Source organism: Hordeum vulgare, chromosome 1H, assembly GCF_904849725.1.
Source record: "Hordeum vulgare subsp. vulgare chromosome 1H, MorexV3_pseudomolecules_assembly, whole genome shotgun sequence".
NCBI lineage: Eukaryota > Viridiplantae > Streptophyta > Magnoliopsida > Poales > Poaceae > Hordeum > Hordeum vulgare.
This window is the reverse complement of record NC_058518.1, coordinates 476,346,688-476,364,307: the sequence shown is the minus strand read 5'-3', so window position 1 is coordinate 476,364,307 and position 17,620 is coordinate 476,346,688. Positions and strand designations below refer to the sequence as shown.

Here is a 17,620-nt window from a genome sequence, read left to right as displayed (position 1 = left end):
CGCAACTGGACTCGTAATTTGATAGTTGTCCTAGTTGCAAGTCCACCTTTGATTCGCAATTGGGCTCATAGTTCTCCTAGTTGCATGTCCATCCTCGACTCGCAATTAGGCATTGTGTTTTATCTTTTAACCCATTTGCACGTCCATCCTTGACTCGCAGACCGTAGTTTGTTTCATCTCAGTTGCAAGTCGATCCTTGACTCGCAACTGGGCTCCCTGTTTCATTGTTGTCATAATTACAAGTACATCCTTGACTCGTAAATGTGGTCATAGTTTTGTTATTGTCTCAGTTACAAGTCCACCTCGACTCGCAACTAGGCACATTGTTGTTGTCCTAGTTACAACTCCATCCTTGAATTGCAACTAGGCATGTGTTTTCTTAATTTATCTTAATTGCAGGTCCACTCTCAGCTCACAACTCTTATCATAGTTTGATATACTATAAGTAGTCATGTAGTTTGCTTTATCCTAGTTGTAAGCCCACCCTTGACTCGAAATAGGGTATGTTCTTTTGTCTTTCATGCTAATTGCAAGTTCACCCTTTACTCGCAAATAGACTATATTTTGTTGTATCACAGTTGAAAGTCGATCCTTGACTCGCATCTCGACTCATAATTTCTAGTTGTCCCTCTTGTAAATCGTCGACTCGTAACTCAGCTTGTAGCTCTCTCACTTACAAGCCCACCCTCGATTCGCAACAAGGCATTCTGCTTTGTTTTTCAGCATGCAATTTGCCCCGACCTTTATCTAGTTTCATATCGTACCCCAACACATAAACCCACATGATCGAATTGCATGTCGAACCCAAACATGCAGCTCATGCCTGACATAGTTGCATTTCCATATTCGGCACCCAACTCGTTCCCAACCTACTACACATATATAGTTGTAGTTTTTTGCAAATACATCTCAACTTTTGTAATGCACATTATATATTTTCTCTGTACGTATGGGTAACATTTTGTAACACACATTGAATATTTTTCTAAAATACATGATGAATATTATTATTTTCAAATACAGGCCCGAGCAGTTTTTAGAATACAGGGTAAACATTTTCAAATTCCTGTAGATTATTTCCCTAGACGGTACGAGACTTCTTCAATAATTTACGCAAACATTTTTTTACATTGCATAACATATTTTTCAAGAAAATATTATGAATTTTTTTACATGGGTGGAGTGATCAGAGCCATTGTTCCCGTGTACGTAGTCATTAGTTCTATTCATAGGCAAAGCAACACAGTGCAGCACAGTATTTTTTTTACCACTCTAGCCGGCCGGCCCAGAGATAAATAAAAGAACAAATAAATAGAACAACACCGACTAGAAGGAAAAATAAACAGACAAGAGAACGACACTGATTTCTGCTCATGTCACAATTAGATATGAGATAATATCTCACATCTAGGTATGAGATAGTCATACCCCTCTGAAAAAGCAAATGGCGAACGCTAGACGTCGAACGGTTGTGATTAAAAAAATCACCCACCCCATTTCAACCTCGTTGTCTCTTGCGAGTCGTCTCCCACACCACAACCTCGCAACAGCACCACACGCAGATGGGCACGACCCCCTTCCCCCTCCCCTCCTTCGCGGCCTAGCAACAACCGACGTCGCCATTCTCGGCAAATGTCCGTTGTTGTTGCTATTGTTGCACCATGACTCCACTCACGGCTAACGCCACCGGTCACAACATTCCCTCCAAGCACTCCCATTGCTATCGAACGGAACAACCGTTGCTCGTCGTGTCTTCAGTCCCAGCGCCGACAAACACCTTCATTAGCCTCATAGCATGTTGCCTCGTCGGTTGTAGCATGCCACCTCATGACCTCATCGTATCCATGGTTGTTAGGTCGTTGTGCCACCCGTTGTGACACACCACTTGGCCGGTTGTAGCACGCCGCCTTGCCAGTTGTAGCATGTCATGTTGTTGGTTTGAGCATCTCGTGGCACCAGGTCACAACTTCGACTCATGTTGATTGCAGCTTTCCCTACCGCCGGTTACAGCTTTCTCATCCGTCGGGCACAATTGTCGTCTCTCCGGTTGCCACTTCTGGAACGAGTTGTAGCTTTTGTAGGCATCAATTGCATCTTTCCCAGTAATCGATCATGGACATTGCCTCGCCAGCTAAACTTCTGCGAACGTTGGTCATAGCTTCTACAAGCGTCATATGTAGCTTATGCCATCAACAGTTGTAGCACGGGGGCACCACCATCGCAACTCCCGGCCGTTGTAGTTGCAACTCATGACCACGTGCTTGCAACTCACCGTGTCGTCGGGTGTAGCTTTTGACGTCAATAGTTCCAACACTAGCAAGCACCGGTCCCGGCACCATCATGCGCTAGTCGCAACACCGCCACATGTGGGTCATCAAATCCAACACTGGGTAGTCGACCTACACTCATGATTTTCGACGACGTGTGGTGGTACCGTATCCGCTTTCTTCGTGCAGCACCTGACCGCCATCTGCAAACCACCAGCATCACTTGCAGCTAGCCTTGCCATATCGAAAGAACAAAAGGCAACCACCTTGCTAGGCTTGCAGGAATGGTGCGGCAGCGCCGCAGTCGCCGTGGATCAAAGTAGTAGGTCGATGACGGAGATCCAGGTGATGGCTTGGTCGATCCGTCTAACCTTATCCTTGCTACCCATGACATCATTTTTCCTACAACTGATTAGGAGGGAAAAAATCCTCTTACATCTATTAGCGCCTTGCCTAGGGGGACGCAGACTTATTGAACCCGAGCTCAAATGAGGTTAGATGAACAGTAAAATCAGAAAAAAAAAATCAAAATAAACTCAAAAAAATGATTGCTTGTGATAAACATTGATAAAAGTTTAAAGTGTTTGCAAAAAACCGTTGTAGAATCACATTCCTACCAGGCGTGGCAAAAGAAACAAAATCGGTACTCTGAGAATGCTACTTTCAAAAGTATTTTGGAGCACTGATTTTTTTGCCATATCTTATAGGAATGTGATTTCATGATGAATTTTTGCAAAAACTTAAAACTTTTGTCAATGTTTATCACAAAAAATAGTTTTTATTTATTTATTTTTACTGTTCATTCAAAATCATTTGAGCTCGGAAGCAGAAGAACATTCTTTTCCTTTTTTCAAATATATGTCAACTGTTTTAATACGTGGTATCATTTTTTTGTATATAAGTGTAATATTTGTTGGTACACATTGAACATTCTCAAATACATTATGAGCATTTTTCAAATACATATTTTTTTTAAATAATTTATAAATACACATTAAACAGTGTTTTAAAAAAAATTAGGGGTAAAGCCAACTTTATTCATCAAAAATCACAGACAGTGGGATACAATGAGGATCATGGGGTTGACCCAACCATATGTGGCGGCCCGGACCCAAACCTAGCGAATACTTGGCTAATTTATGTGCTTCAAGATTGACAGCACGGCCTTCAAAAGAAAAATTACAATGAAAAAAAGAAACTCTAAGTGAGATTTCATGGATTATGGAACCGTTTCGCCCTCCTGCACGCTTCTTAATATCTGCGACTGTTTGCTAAACTTTTGAAAGATCGTGCAGAGGCTGGGGGCGAGAGATCCATATCCTATGGGCTGCCACTAGTGCACAACAAGCCCATTTGTGAATGGGCTAGGATGTCACTCGCATCCACAGCAAACCTTTCCCTTCCCCTCAAAAACAAAAAAGATCCACAACGGCTGCTCAAAAAAAAGATCCACAACAAACCTGAACAACCTTTTACGCCGCTCTGACCGGTCGTTCCTGCACGAGCCTCGGGACCAGTAGGTAGCTACGCACGCGGCCTCGCCTCGCAGCCTAGCAAAGCTCCCTGGCCGTGGTCTCACCAATGGCCTCACCCTCATGCCGTTCTAGGAGTTCACCACTCACACGCTTCCTCTCCTCCCGGCCAAGCCATGGCGGCGGCAGCGATGTCCTGCTTCGTCGTCATCCTCGCTCTCTGCCTTCTCGGTCCGCCACACATGCAGTTGCTACTGTGTTGTGGTTATCTGGCTTCGATGTTTCGCCCTGAATCATGCACTGTGCATGTGCAGTGTCCATGGCGCTGATGGCGGGGCACTACTACGGCCAGGCGGAGCTGGTCGCCGGGCCTGGCTGCTCGCGGCTCGTGCGGGCGAACTCACTCTTCGTGCAGGACATCACGGTGAGGACGGTGGAGGAAGAAGGGCCGGGAGCGAACGGGATCGTGCTCTACGGGCTCGCCGAGATACCGGGCCTGGACGACGTGCCCGCCGTCTGGTCGGAGGCTCGCCGCGTCGTCGTGCCGGCCAGCTCTCACAAGGTGCACTGCTCTGCACTCGTGCTTCCGTCATGTCAGATGATACTTACTCTACACGCGTGATTCAGAAGTTTAGAGTACGCTAGAGCTTACATCTTGTGTATAAACGTGCACCCGCATGCAGGAATGGGTCTATTTCCTAAACAGAGGGAGTCGGATCGAGGTCAACTACAGCGTCGAGCCTGGCGCTGGACTGGTTAATCCACTCCGCATCACCATTGCTCATGGTGAAGAGTCTTAATTAATCTCCTAAGCTACTACGCGGTCCATTACTCATGTACTGAGATTTCGAGCTTGCACAGCCACAGGTAAGGAAGACGTTATGCAGTGGTCAGAGGAGCCATCAGCACATGACACGACACTATCACGGCGCTTGGTGCACGGTAATTAATCAAGCACCGTCAGAATCTATGAATCGTTCATTAAGAAGAAGCTGTCACAGTACCCTGCATGCATCATGCTAACGGTACCGGGCCTTCTGAAATCACAGCAACCGGAACAGTTAATCAGAGCATCGGTTCCTCTAACGACTACTGCATTGCCGTCGGCAACCTAGGCGACCAAGACACGACGGTAATGTCGCAAATTAGCCTCCCACGTTCGGTCGTTGTTATCGATCTTAGCCTTCTCCTTTTTCATATGGTTTGATTGATCAATGCTTAGCCTGGAACAGTACAGCGATTGAGAGGATTGATTTGGGTTTCGGCATGCAGGTGGCGCTGGATTTCAGGATCAGCGCCGTGCTGTACAACACCAGCGGAGCAGACTACGCGTGCTCGCCGTTGCCGGGCGGCTCCGGCTGCACGTACCGGCTGCCGATCCTGGGGGAGAACGTGGCCGTCCTGTCGTCCGGCCTGAAAGAGGTGAGGATAAACCTCTGAGCATTCAGCCACGGTACGGGCACTGTTCTGAACCTGTGAGACTGGACTCTGACGATGGGCAGGGCGTGAAGGTGGAGCTGTCGTACGGGCCGCGCTGGATCGTCTACTTTGTCGGCTCAGGTGCGGTGCAAATGCAAATGCAACCTCAGCTCGATGCATGAAACCACCGTGGTTTAACCACGCCACTGAAATGCATATGTAACCGAATGTTTCTTTCGCGCGCACGATGCATGACATTGACGTTGTTGGTGCGTACGTGCGCAGCCATCCTGGCGGTGGCGCTGCTGCTGCTGTACGAGGTGCTGAGCGTGCTGCTCGGGTTCTGTTGCGCCGTCGTCGCTGACCAGAGGACGACGATGACGACGACGACGACCTCGCTGCTGGAGAGCAAGGAGGAGGAGGAGGGCGGGAGCCTGGGCTCGTCCTACGACTCCGTCTCCTCCCACGACGGCGACGCGGGCGACGAGGAGGAGGGGCGGCGGCTGTGCGTGGTGTGCTGCGACGCCCGGAGGGACTGCTTCTTCATGCCCTGCGGCCACTCCGCCACCTGCCACGACTGCGGCACCAAGTAAAGTATCTCATGCGCAGTTTTTCGTATTCTGCCATGGAAGGATATATATATATATAGATCATGGATGGTGGTGCGGTGTGGCAGGATTGTTGAGGGGGATGGTAGCTGCCCGTTCTGCCGGAGGAAGCTGAAGAAGGTGAGGAGAATCTTCTGCGTATGAGCTAGACGGTGGCCGGCTCGTGGCAAGTTTCCCCCTCCAACTTGCCAAGAACTGAGGATGAGGACCGGCAAAAAAAAAGGATGTCAGCCAATGTGTTCGACACAAGAGATCGCCCACCGTGGGGCTCGAACCCACGACCACAAGGTTAAGAGCCTTGCGCTCTACCAACTGAGCTAGACGGGCTTGGTGAATGGTAATTAATTATCACATACTTGATGTGAGGTACTAATACGAAGACTATAAAATGGTGTTGACTACCTTGTACTCCCTCCGTACCTAAATATAAGTCTTTTAAGATATTTCACTAAATGTCTATATACGAAACAAAATAAGTGAATCTATACTATAAAGTATGTCTATATACATCCGTATGTAGTCCATTAGTGAAATCCCTAAAAAGACTTATATTTAGGAACGGAGGGAGTACAATTGTACTAGCACTTTATGACAGCCGGTTAGTGGTTGCTTTGATGGTTACGGTGTTATGAAGCTTATTTTTAACGATGGGCATTATCAGTTTTTCTCTTTTTAAAACATAAAAGCGACTAGACTTCCTCTCTTCATCTGTAAGGGTGTGATTCCTCTTTGTCTTTGTCCTTTGGTCATCATCCTCACTCGGCTCTTTGTTTGACTTGTATTTTTTTATAATTTTTTTTGTTTTGCGTGTACTAGCAACAATTTTGAGGTAGCGGCGACGTCAATCGTGATGATCGAATAAGTTCCTCCATCCCCCCCCTCCTCCTTCTTGTGAGTATTCAATTTGACGCTGGTGGTAGGCTTTTAAAGGTGTGTCCATGTGGTTCTAAGCAAACAAATATATTAAGCGATGGATTACAGTTGTTTTCCGTGTAACACTTTGGTTTGTAAGGGGGGGGGGGGCTGACTGAAGAAACCAAACCAAAAACCTAAATAGTTGACACCTCACAGCGACCCACAATGGCACATATATAGACAACACGTCAAGAGTCTTAGGGCAATGATATTTAGTAGATTCAGTCGAGGTATACTGAAAATGCTAGAAACACTAAAGGACTATGTCAAATCTAGTTGTAGATGAGGATGCACCTCCATTTTATTTGACGTATAGGATGGTTAAATCCATGTCGCTATCCATACTTGGTACTAAGCCAAAGTGCCAACAAACTTGGGATGCAGCCCCACCAATATTTGATTGATGTTGTCTTTGTTATGTCCATTGGCGGGATTCAATAAATTCCTGAAACCCATTTTTATTCCTCAAAACCCATCAGGTGATAGGAGTTTATTAGGTGCTTATGGTGTGTGTGTTTTGCAACATAAGTGTTTATGGTGGTTGTTGGTCGTTTTATGTTTTGCAACGATGGGTGCTCTCATCATTTGTGATCGTTCCCTTACATGATTCAGATTTAAAACGCCCTAGTGTCATGGTATTTCCACGATAGATGTCGGGGGTGGGTTAAGTCATGGTTTGGGGCCGATGGGCGCCGGTGGCATTCAAAGATGGGTGAAGGCGCGAAGCACATGACGGAGTTGTACCCAGGTCCAGGGCCCTCCGATGGAGGTAAAAGCCATAGTCCTGCCGGAGTGACTCTGGATGAACACGGTACATGTTGCTCCTTGAGTTGTTTGTGTTGAGGAAGAAGGAGCTCTCGCCGCCTGCCTCGTTGCCTCGTATACGTGTGTCTAAGAAAAGGGCCGACCCCCTCTAAGGGGGCATGTGGGTGGCTTTATAGTGTAGCTGATGGAATACAATATGAGGGCTAAAAGGGGTGTGGGCCCCCGCTGCCACCTCTCTGATCGACCGTGGGACCCGCCGGCTACCGAATCTTGTCGGGCGTGGGGCGACCAGGTGGCCCCGAATGTTTCAAAGTATGGACTTTTGTGCTTTGGCATACCCAAGGGTCATGTCCCCAACACCTAGGGGGTTTCTTCAAAACCTAGAGTACTATAAAACTGAACACATCATTAACTAAAGATAATGAGACTCACGAACTCCTAACACTAGTTATCACCCCCTCGACTATATCTTAACATCTTTTTCCTTCAAAAAGGTGTAAGGTCATATATTAAGTATCACAAGTCCTTACAAACACATTCTTATATAAAAATAAAATTACATCCAAATCCATTGGCGACGCACCGTAAGCAAAGCTCAATGTCGCCTCTGGGCTCCATTGAGACAAAGAAAACTTGTGTAAAAACCATGAGCTTGTAGAAGCAAGGACCGAGATGTCATCGATGCCTACCAGAAGACATCGATGGTTGCTCTACATAGCAAATTGTTGTTTGTAGAAGAATACGTCAAAAAGAGCATGTAGATACTCCAATTGCCGCATATGCTGACCAAATTCAAATGAATCCATCAAAAAAAAAGTCGACTACATCTAGGAAGATTTGCCAGAGGCACACCTCCACTAGCGCTAAGTGCACCGATGAAACGGGGATAGGACGAGGAGGGCATTATTCTAAAACTGGGTTACTCGCGCCTTGCCGCCCGACTAAGACACAAAAACTCCCTAGAACTAGCCTAGACGAACACGCCCATGCCTCTGTTTGCAAAATTGGACAGATATCGAATGTGTCACCATCTAGGACCCCGTCTCTGGGGACCTCTGCACATACAACAACACCAACGAGCGTTGCCGGTCTAGAACCGTTGTTGCCCGACCGCACATCCGTCGCCATCACCATCCCTGATCCGCACAGCCGGTCAACCCAGTCGCATCAATCTCCCCCGTGGACATATCCTCCCCACTGACGCTCTTTGGCGGCGGCGAGAGGGTTGGTTGGAAAAAGATGGTGGTGGTTGGCGGCTAGGTCTTCGCCAGAGGAAAGAAGAGTCAACATATTGTAATCTTGTATGGTCTTTTGTGGAAGACCCTTTGGTTTGTAGGTATGAAGCAAGAAATCTTATGGGGTGTTTGAACACTAACGGTCACATGCAAGTTAGCTTATATCTGAGATGCCCAAGGCTATATTGCTTTTCTTGCGAATGTCAATGTTGGGGATCATCCTTATTTTTATGTCTCGTAACTACAAATGATCAGTGGATAGGGGAGATTCATGCATTACACAGTTGGAAGCAGAATCTGCCATGTTCATCAATAATGTTCCTGTGCCCTGTAGTATAGTTACGTTTATGTTCATACCCACATAAGCGGGGATAGCTCAGTTGGGAGAGCGTCAGACTGAAGATCTGAAGGTCGCGTGTTCGATCCACGCTCACCGCATTACATTTTTATTATTTATTTATGAACTTTGTGTTCTACTTCCTCCGTAAACTCTGCTAGTCGCTCTGTTATTGAACTCTGCTAGTCGCTCTGTTATTGAACTCTGTAGTCTCACAGCGGTAGTCTTTTGTTTTTTTGAATTCTGACTAGTGATTTCCTTACTTTCTTTATGAACTCTCAGAGCGGTAATTTCTTGTGTAAAGACTGAAGAAGCCTGAAAGAGAGAGCAGACTAGCTGCCATGATCATGTACATCGAAACTGAACCAGGAGAGTAGCAATAGTCCAATATCTTTCGTTCTTTTCGGATAGATAATCGACCGACCCCAAGGACCACAATATCAAACCCTTGTCGCACAGACCAAATACAAAAACTCAGTCAATTGTCATCGAAGCTATGAACATGCCAGAATCTCTGAACATTGCACACATCCTCGTCAGAATGGAAACAGGGCACATATACCATAGCCTTGCTCCCTTTTCAGCAGTTTGTTTCCCATTTCTTGAGTTACAAGCATGCATTTATCCTACAGCTACCCCCATCTATTTCCACCTTCCTTGCCTCGTCGAGTTACAGTCAGCATACAAAATACAGTACATCCGAGCAGCTGGAGCGTGCTCTACTTCTGCCATCTTTTGGTTGCTCTGGCCGAAGAGCCTCCCGCCAATTGGTTGGATGGAGTCCTTGTGTGACCTGGTTTGTCAATATGATCTCACTCTCGTTAGTATCAGAAAAATTAACTGTTGGTTCTAGTTTGAAAATCTATGATACTTCAGTCCTAGATACAAATATTATATGGACCTCAACATGAAATTTTCCAAGTTGTGAAAGTTTATTGAGCATTAGTACCAAAATGTTGCAGGTGCTACAAAGAAGTCATATGCTTACTTGGAGTCTTCAAAACTGCATCCCTTGGTTTTGATTTGGATATTGCTGGCTGTGCGCTTTTTGTGAGAGAGGATCTGGCTATTCGTGATGGACCTCTATGGCTGAAATCATTGAGCATTACCAAATTAGTAAGCCTACTTTTCAAAAGATGAGAAACTCTCATGACGACAAGTATAGACAAAAAGAAATTACCCCTAATGCATTGCATAATCATAGTAATGAGAAAACAATTGATAATTAGGATGGAAATGAGATACGAAACAGAAAGTACATTGTGGTATCATCGATTATGTCTGAGTTGGAGTTCATAATATTCCTCCTGCCAATAATATACTCCGTTTCTCTTACTATAGAACCATCTTCAGATGCATTGTCTTCATAATCTGCTTCATCCAGCCCCATAGCCACAATGTTAGTGGGTGAAGTCTGACCAGCATCTGCATTCACCTCAGCATAACTCAGAGGATCTGCTAGTTGTCTCCTTTGGTTTAATGTGATCAGCGATGTCCCGTTGGAATTAGAATTATTTGGCATGCTTACACCATGGTTCTCAACAACTGAACTTGGGGATTTGTCTTTATCTTTCATGAGTTGGAGCTGCTCAATTGCCATATCTTTTCGTGAAATAGTGTCTTTCAAGGATGAAACCTAAAAAAGCACAGACAGCAGCTTATACCCATAATATGAAAGAATCTTTATCAGGGGCATAAATTAACAGCAACAGCAAATGACCACTGTATTTCAATTAGTAATTTACCCCATCAGTTACATACAAACTTGAACCATATGTATCCAACAGTAATATTGTAAGCCCTCATTTTATCTATGGCCCCAAGGAAACTTAGAAATTCATATTTTACTTCTATTTCTAATACTTCCTATGATTGATCCAAAAGTTGTACTGACATTTTTCCAAAGAGGGGGAAAGTACTAGCATTTTTCTGAATCGGCATAATTGGAGTGGCATTTATCTAGTTAACCCAAGAAAAAAAATAACATGAGTTGCCAAGCTATTCATGTCTGAGTTCTCTGTAGGTTTGTATCCATTATTTGTTCAATACTAACACACGTTCCAAAAATTAACACTATCAAGAATGTAGAAAAATATGTAACATAACCCAGCAGTTAATAAACTCCTGCTATTACATTGCTAATTTTGCGGGCTATGAATTGTAGTTTTTACGGTGTAACACCTTACTGACTGTACTTATAAGTAAGTATATAACAATCACCTGAGCCTAAAAGTCGGGTTCCAACCTCAGATTAGAAGTGATCATAGAAGAAAATATATATCTTGGGTTTTAGGATGAAGAACCTTTATATGTAAGTCTATCCTTTTATTTTACACAGTATTCTTTCTTTCCCTAACTAAAACAGTTTCTTAAGTGCATAAAAGGAAAACAAACTCCAGTTCAAGACAAGTTAGGTAGAGACTAAAGTATAAGAACCTGTTCCAGCAGCTCTTTGATATCCTTTCCTTCTTTGTTACTTCTTGCAGCGCCTAGCTCTACTCCAGAAACTCTTTCAGCAAACTTTAAAGTGCTTATAGTTTCAGAATATGACTCAACATCAGGATTTATTTGGACAAACATTAGTGTCTTTGCTTGCCCACCTGCGATAGAATATTTGAAGAAATAATTATAAAGATCACATTAAAGCCTCTAAATGCATGCTTATCAACAAGTTACCAATCGATTACCCAAAGAGCTTTGAAGAACTTGTGTGAGCTTGCTGTTTCTGTAAGGCACATGTGCATTTTTTTGTGCCAGAGCAAAAATCACATCACCTAAAGCAGAGAGTGATTTGTTAATATATTGAGCCTCTTTTAATCTATCTCCCGTTGCTTCGGACCGCTCTACTCTTTCACTGCCAGCAAGATCAACGAGATGTAGACATCCTCTAGAGGTGGATCCAGTCTTCACATCCAACCCTCGAACATGTACGGTTAGAATGCTACATGCAATAATGTATTTTTAACAAATCCATATTATAGAGGACAAAGATAAATATAATATAAATTCGGTTCAAAGTTCAGTCAACCTGTGGGAACGGCTGCTTCTTTCATTTAGAGCTGTTGCACCAACTGCTCTATTTGCTAGTCCAATTTCCATCAAGTCTAAAACGTCTGATGTTGATTTAACTGGATATAAGCTTGCATCCGGTAAAACGAGTCCATTGGGCTGAGAAGTACTCCAAATCCCAAGTGTTTATTTATGTTAAGGAATGCCATTATTACTTTTACAATTTTTAATAACATGAATACAAGAAAATGGAAAAAACATGGTTATAAGAAATGTATCAAAAAAAAAAAGATGCACTACTATCAAAAGGATATCGTTTCTGCGCAATTTTGTTTGACAGAAGATCACGAACTTGTTCATTGTATATCTCAACCATCTGTACTCCCACCTCATACGAGAAAACATTTCTCCTACTTACTGAAATATCAAATAGATCATTCAAAGCCCGAAAATTGACACCCCAATCTTTCTTTGATGTACTGGGTCCACTCTGGAAAATAAAAATATATATAGAAAATAAGAGACTAATAATTATAGTAAACAACACTGCCAGTACAGTATGACAAAAAATTAAACATGTTCTCAAGACTATAGTTAGTACCATCGTGTAAGTTTTTCCAGAACCAGTTTGACCATACGCAAAAATACACACGTTGAATCCATCGAGAACTGACCGAATCAACGGTTGAGTGTCAGAAAAAACATCAGCTGTGAATTGAACAAAAATATCTAATTAGAGAATTATTAATAAGCAGAAAAAATAACAAAAACTATTATTATAATAAAACTGTACCCTGAGAAGCAAATGAGCTAAACACTTTGTTAAACTTGAACATCCGGTGTCCATCTTTTCCTTGCTTCAAAGGATTTGAAATCAGAAGCTCACCACTTTCACCAATGTAATCAATAGTAGTTGATTTTTTATCTTGGGCAGGAAGAAATGGTCTTACACGACAATACACTCTTATATTGCCTAGAAGAAGAGCATATGTTGAACAAAAAATGTTAACATGAAAATTATATTCTTTACTTGAAAAAATATTTGAGCAATGGAATACCTTTCAATTCTTGCACTTCATTGAACAACTTCTGGTTTTCAGCGAGAACTTTGTGATAGTTTTCAGCAGCGTCAATTAAACATTTTAAATTGGACCCTACACAAATTTATAAATAGAAAACATATCAAACATGATTGTGACCACATAATTTTACACATCAGAAATCAATTTAACAAAGCATACCTAAATTAGACATTTCATCTTTCCACTTCATTTGAAAGGCACACATGTCACTTTTAATCGACCTTGATGATATAGTTAAGCCCTATCATTGCAAATTGATAGAGAAGAGTAAGAAAAAGAAAAGATTCTAATAAGTTACTACCCATCTTATATTTTGAGACGGAGGTAGCATAATTTAGAAATTAACATACCTTGACATATAACTGTTGACTATTCACGTAATTATGAAAAATATTTTCCTTTTTGTTCCATAACTGTGATTGCTGTTGATAGGCAGTCTCAACCTCTTCGAATTTCATGTTTGATTGTAGTACATGAAGCTCAAATTCTTTGACTTTGCTGCTTAATTGTTCTTCCATTTGCTTTGTCTTTATTTCAAACTGATCAAGCTGTTGTTCATGCAGCCTATTCATTTCTTCCATTTCTTCCTTAAGGCTTGATATCATGTTCTGGCCATCCTCTTTTTCTTTTATTAACTGGCCAACATTTTGCTCATGTAGCCTATTCATTTCTTCCATTTCTTCCTTAAAGCTTGATATCATGTTCTGGCCATCCACCTTTTCTTTTAATAACCGGCCAACATTTTGCTCATGCAGCTTATTCACTTCTTCCATTATTTCCTTAAGGCTTGATATCATGTTCTCATCACTCTCTTTTTCTTTCATTAACTGAACAACATTTTTCTCATGCAGCCTATTCATTTCTTTCAATTCTTCCATTTCTTCCTTAAGACTTGCTATCAAGTTCTCAGCATTCTCCTTTTCTTTTATTAACCGGACAACATTTTGCTCACTCAATTTTTGTTTCTCTTCAATTTTTGACTTCTCTTCCTGCAAAACCAAAAACAAAAGAGTGCAAAATGTTATCCCGTGGGTAAATATTAGCATAATTTCTCCTAATAGTACAAATGATAAACAAAATTAACATACATTTTCATTCTTTTTTTGTCTACACAGATGTTTATATTTCATAAAAATAACATATATATAATACTATAGAAGCAAACAAAATGTATCAATTGAATAATAAGGAAACACATAAAAGATATAAAAAAGAAAATTACAATATTCACACATGAGTCATACCTTGACTACTTGGAGCCGATTTACCGTCATCTGATCGACAAAAAGTACATAATATCAGCACGGAGAAAAATATATTTAAAAGTTTATGATTTCTCCTGACCATCAAGTGAATAATATGTACCTGATTTTCTTCATTTGTGCCGTTTACTAATAGTTCGAGTGCTTTAATTTTTGAATGGTACTTTTCTTCTCTTGTCTTGATGATAGTATTTTGCTGAAAAGCAAGGGATCTTCTGATTCAGGAGTTGTATGTATAAGACAAAGACAGCAATATATTTTAAATGAAGTTTAATCTTACATTTCTTATGTGCTCTGCTTGAACACAAAGACGACGCTCGATTTCCTGCACTACTTTCCTCAGAAGATAAACTACACGCTGGTTGATGAATTCAAGTTAGATATAGAATGTAGACATAAAAAAAGATGATTGTTTGGTTCAAAACAAAGACATACGTGTGGAATTTCTCCCTTTCTTCTTTCTATGCTTTCGTCTAGAATGCCATTAATAACAGTAAGCAGAGATTGAGTTGGTGCATTCTGTGAGAATATAACTTCCATTAGGAAAGGGTTATCAAATTACAAGATAGAGCAATTCGACAAATTTAGGCAATATCCTAGGTGGCAATAAGAAGTTACATCTAAACTGTTTGAATGCATCATCTCTGAAATCTTGGCAGACGGAAGATCAGCGAAGGACCCGCGTTTTAGCTGGAAAATCTCACGAAGCTTTTTTCCTGCAGGGCAGATAACAAGATGGTACAGATTAAAAGTGCAAGTAGCAATCTCGAAAATATAGATGGTATTAGGAGTCAGCAGCTAGAACTGCAATAAAGCATAAATATTGAACAATATTGTGAATATGAAGCATCGAAAGTTGGAATCATGTTAAAGCCCCGCCAAAGCACACGATCTGACGGTATCATGCTTCGTCATTATGTTTACGGTGTTTTAAAAGTATAATGCGAATACATATATGCTGTATACTACTATATGCTAAACCGACAATATGATGGTGAGGTGGCAACTACACAATTGTGACATGATTCTTGAGCGAAAGGCTAATGATCTCGGGACTTCTTTTGCAGCTCATATATAAAACAGTGCAAAATGAACAAGAATACATGTGTACCATTGAAGCCAGGAGTTTTCTGCTGAGGTTTGGGGTATGGAACCCCATTTCCCCTGTCCTCTCCTGATGGTATTTTCCCTTGTGGTACAGCAGAAACTAGAGACTCGTCAGTTTCCGGAACTCTCCATTTTTTCCTCGAAGGAGTCTTTGAAACATCCTGTGAATTATCATCAACCACTCCAGTATTCAGATTGCCCCTCAGAACCAAAAGGCAATCCACCACTGATGACATTGATCCCTGTAATCATCAAGTCCATGGCAGTTAGCATAATGTAAACCTGTCAGCAATGCAAACAGTGACCAACAATTCTAACAATCTTACTCAATATAAGACCAACATCCCAGGTTATAAGAGATTAGTTTCGACAATTACAGTAACTCAAGCATACAGACCAACTGCTTAATATTATAAGAGCAATCTCACCTCCTCGAGATCCTTCACACTGAAGCCTGGCAGCCCCATGTCAGCAACCACCGAGAGGAACTTCTTCACACGTCCCGACCGCTGCTCGGAAGATGTATAATCAACACCTACCCCCTAAACAAAGAACAGCCATGATTAAAGAATCTACATCAACATCTCCACAGCTCACGAAACCCAAAAGTTTCAGAAGCACAAAAGGCACACCTCAAGGACACCAGGGATGGGTGTGTTGAGGATGCGGCATAAAGTCGTGCCGTCGCTGAGAAGCTCCCGAAGCTCTTCATCCGATGAATCCAGTGGCAAGCCATACTCTGGGAGTAAGGCACTGATCCATTTGATTACCTCCGCGCGCCGAGCATCTACACAGGTTTTTGCAGCACCATGTAAAACACATACAGCAATCATGCAAAAAATCACATGTACATGATCAACAGCAGCTCGAAGCCGACAAAAAATGATTAAAAAAAAACGAACTCTGAGGGCATAATGAATCTTCACAGCAGCAACTTAATAGCTGATGTTAACAAATATCTTCAGCGAAACAGGATTCGAATTATCCAACACCTAGAGGTAGGTAAAAAAAAAAATCAACCCCACAGCATAAAAATTGAGCTCGGGAAAAGCCGGGCTTCATAATCTCACCAAACAAAATTCGAGCTCATATTCTCGAATACAAAAAAAAAAAAAAAACTCGGTATAGTACTAGGAAAAAAAAGGGGGGGAAATCAACTCCAGAGTCCAAAGGCACATTAGAGATCGCTCGCTGGCCAAAAATCGAGCTCACGCGCACCAATCTCGCAATTCGATACGCATTCGGGGGGGTTCAGCCGCCTCACCTGCCTGGAGCCCCTCGCGGTCGCCGTCCACGCTCCCCATTCCCCGCCTCCCGAACCGGCGCGCGGCGGTCCCGGCCCAGATCGAGGCCGCCGGCGGCGAGGCGAGGCGTGGGCGTATTCGGCCTCGAAGCGGGCGGCAATCGAGGGTTTCGGGGGCTGGGGTTTTGCTTCCCGGCCGCCGTCTCCTCCTGCCCGTGCGCCGGCCGAGGTGCGCGTGCTTTTGGCTCGGTTTGGTTTGCTCTTTCCTCGCTTCGCGTATATCGCGGCGTTTTTGGTTTTGTTTTCGCTTTGATGCCGCCAGCTCCTTCCCTTCCTCGTTAACGCCGTCAGTTAGTGTGGGTGAGTGAGAGGCTCGGGAGAGCATTTCCCTCTCCTGTTTTCAGAAATGTTTATGTTCACTTTTACCCACCATGTTACAAAATATACATGCAAAGCTTATACATCTATTTATTTTTGCGAAATCGCTAATGCATTTTTATAATAAGCTAAATAATTATTTATGCGTTGTACAACGTGATATAAATATTGTAGTACTAGTACATAATTTGCATATCCGTATTAATGTGATTGTGTAAATAAATGTTTATAAAATCCTACCCATGATTTACCTACCTAAATAAAATTTGTTTATTTGATAAGAACTAATTGTCTTATCAAAAAAGTAAATTTACTTGATAATTATAAGTCAATAAAATATGAGACAATTAAGACGGCTTTCAAGGAAAAATTTGATGTAATAAACACAGATATGAGGGCGGGAATCAAAATAAAGAGAGAGGTAGGGGACATATGTAAAGTTGGACAAAGCACTCTCACAAAAAAATGCTATTTTTTCCCAAATGCTATTGTACTCATGCTAGAACTTTCGCGACTCGGAG

At 42.4% G+C, this 17,620-nt stretch overlaps 2 protein-coding genes and 2 non-coding genes across 5 annotated transcripts; 2 read left to right on the top strand and 2 right to left on the bottom strand.

Moving 5' to 3' along the window:
- The first annotated feature begins 3,842 nt into the window (after positions 1 to 3,842).
- LOC123446897 (E3 ubiquitin-protein ligase APD2-like) lies at positions 3,843 to 5,952 on the top strand. Of its 2 annotated transcripts, none has more exons than XM_045123450.1 (9): positions 3,843 to 3,970; positions 4,054 to 4,301; positions 4,423 to 4,525; positions 4,601 to 4,681; positions 4,789 to 4,871; positions 5,012 to 5,161; positions 5,251 to 5,299; positions 5,444 to 5,747; positions 5,835 to 5,952. In XM_045123450.1, exons 1-9 carry the CDS (start codon positions 3,916 to 3,918, stop codon positions 5,908 to 5,910), a joined length of 1,149 nt encoding a protein of 382 aa, XP_044979385.1. In that variant the 5' UTR covers positions 3,843 to 3,915; the 3' UTR covers positions 5,911 to 5,952. The 2 variants fall into 2 exon arrangements, with proteins under 2 accessions (XP_044979385.1, XP_044979378.1); XM_045123443.1 differs by having other exon boundaries at positions 5,242 to 5,299.
- Positions 5,953 to 6,020: 68 nt separating this feature from the next.
- On the bottom strand, positions 6,021 to 6,093 carry TRNAK-CUU. The gene has a single exon. It is a non-coding gene; the product is annotated as a tRNA-Lys (tRNA).
- Positions 6,094 to 9,046: 2,953 nt separating this feature from the next.
- Positions 9,047 to 9,119, top strand: TRNAF-GAA. The gene has a single exon. It is a non-coding gene; the product is annotated as a tRNA-Phe (tRNA).
- A 364-nt stretch (positions 9,120 to 9,483) lies between these two features.
- LOC123446886 (kinesin-like protein KIN-14K) lies at positions 9,484 to 16,992 on the bottom strand. Its single transcript, XM_045123432.1, has 21 exons — positions 16,743 to 16,992; positions 16,111 to 16,265; positions 15,907 to 16,020; positions 15,483 to 15,720; positions 14,990 to 15,087; positions 14,807 to 14,890; positions 14,652 to 14,729; positions 14,475 to 14,567; positions 14,354 to 14,383; positions 13,460 to 14,098; positions 13,269 to 13,350; positions 13,086 to 13,181; positions 12,821 to 13,000; positions 12,629 to 12,735; positions 12,342 to 12,517; positions 12,047 to 12,211; positions 11,706 to 11,959; positions 11,455 to 11,618; positions 10,278 to 10,654; positions 10,007 to 10,107; positions 9,484 to 9,811 (listed from the first exon to the last, which is right to left on the bottom strand). Exons 1-21 carry the CDS (start codon positions 16,780 to 16,782, stop codon positions 9,738 to 9,740), a joined length of 3,345 nt encoding a protein of 1,114 aa, XP_044979367.1. The 5' UTR covers positions 16,783 to 16,992; the 3' UTR covers positions 9,484 to 9,737.
- Positions 16,993 to 17,620: the final 628 nt, after the last annotated feature.

Coding starts and splice junctions, on each gene's coding strand:
- LOC123446897 (XM_045123443.1), top strand. CDS start 3,916: ATGGCGGCGGCAGCGATGTCCTGCTTCGTCGTCATCCTCGCTCTCTGC. Junction 3,971..4,053: donor CCTCGCTCTCTGCCTTCTCG/GTCCGCCACACA, acceptor GTGCATGTGCAG/TGTCCATGGCGCTGATGGCG. Junction 4,682..4,788: donor ATCACGGCGCTTGGTGCACG/GTAATTAATCAA, acceptor CTGAAATCACAG/CAACCGGAACAGTTAATCAG.
- LOC123446886 (XM_045123432.1), bottom strand. CDS start 16,782: ATGGGGAGCGTGGACGGCGACCGCGAGGGGCTCCAGGCAG. Junction 16,021..16,110: donor CCATCCCTGGTGTCCTTGAG/GTGTGCCTTTTG, acceptor TTCTTTGTTTAG/GGGGTAGGTGTTGATTATAC. Junction 14,384..14,474: donor GCACAAATGAAGAAAATCAG/GTACATATTATT, acceptor TTTGTCGATCAG/ATGACGGTAAATCGGCTCCA.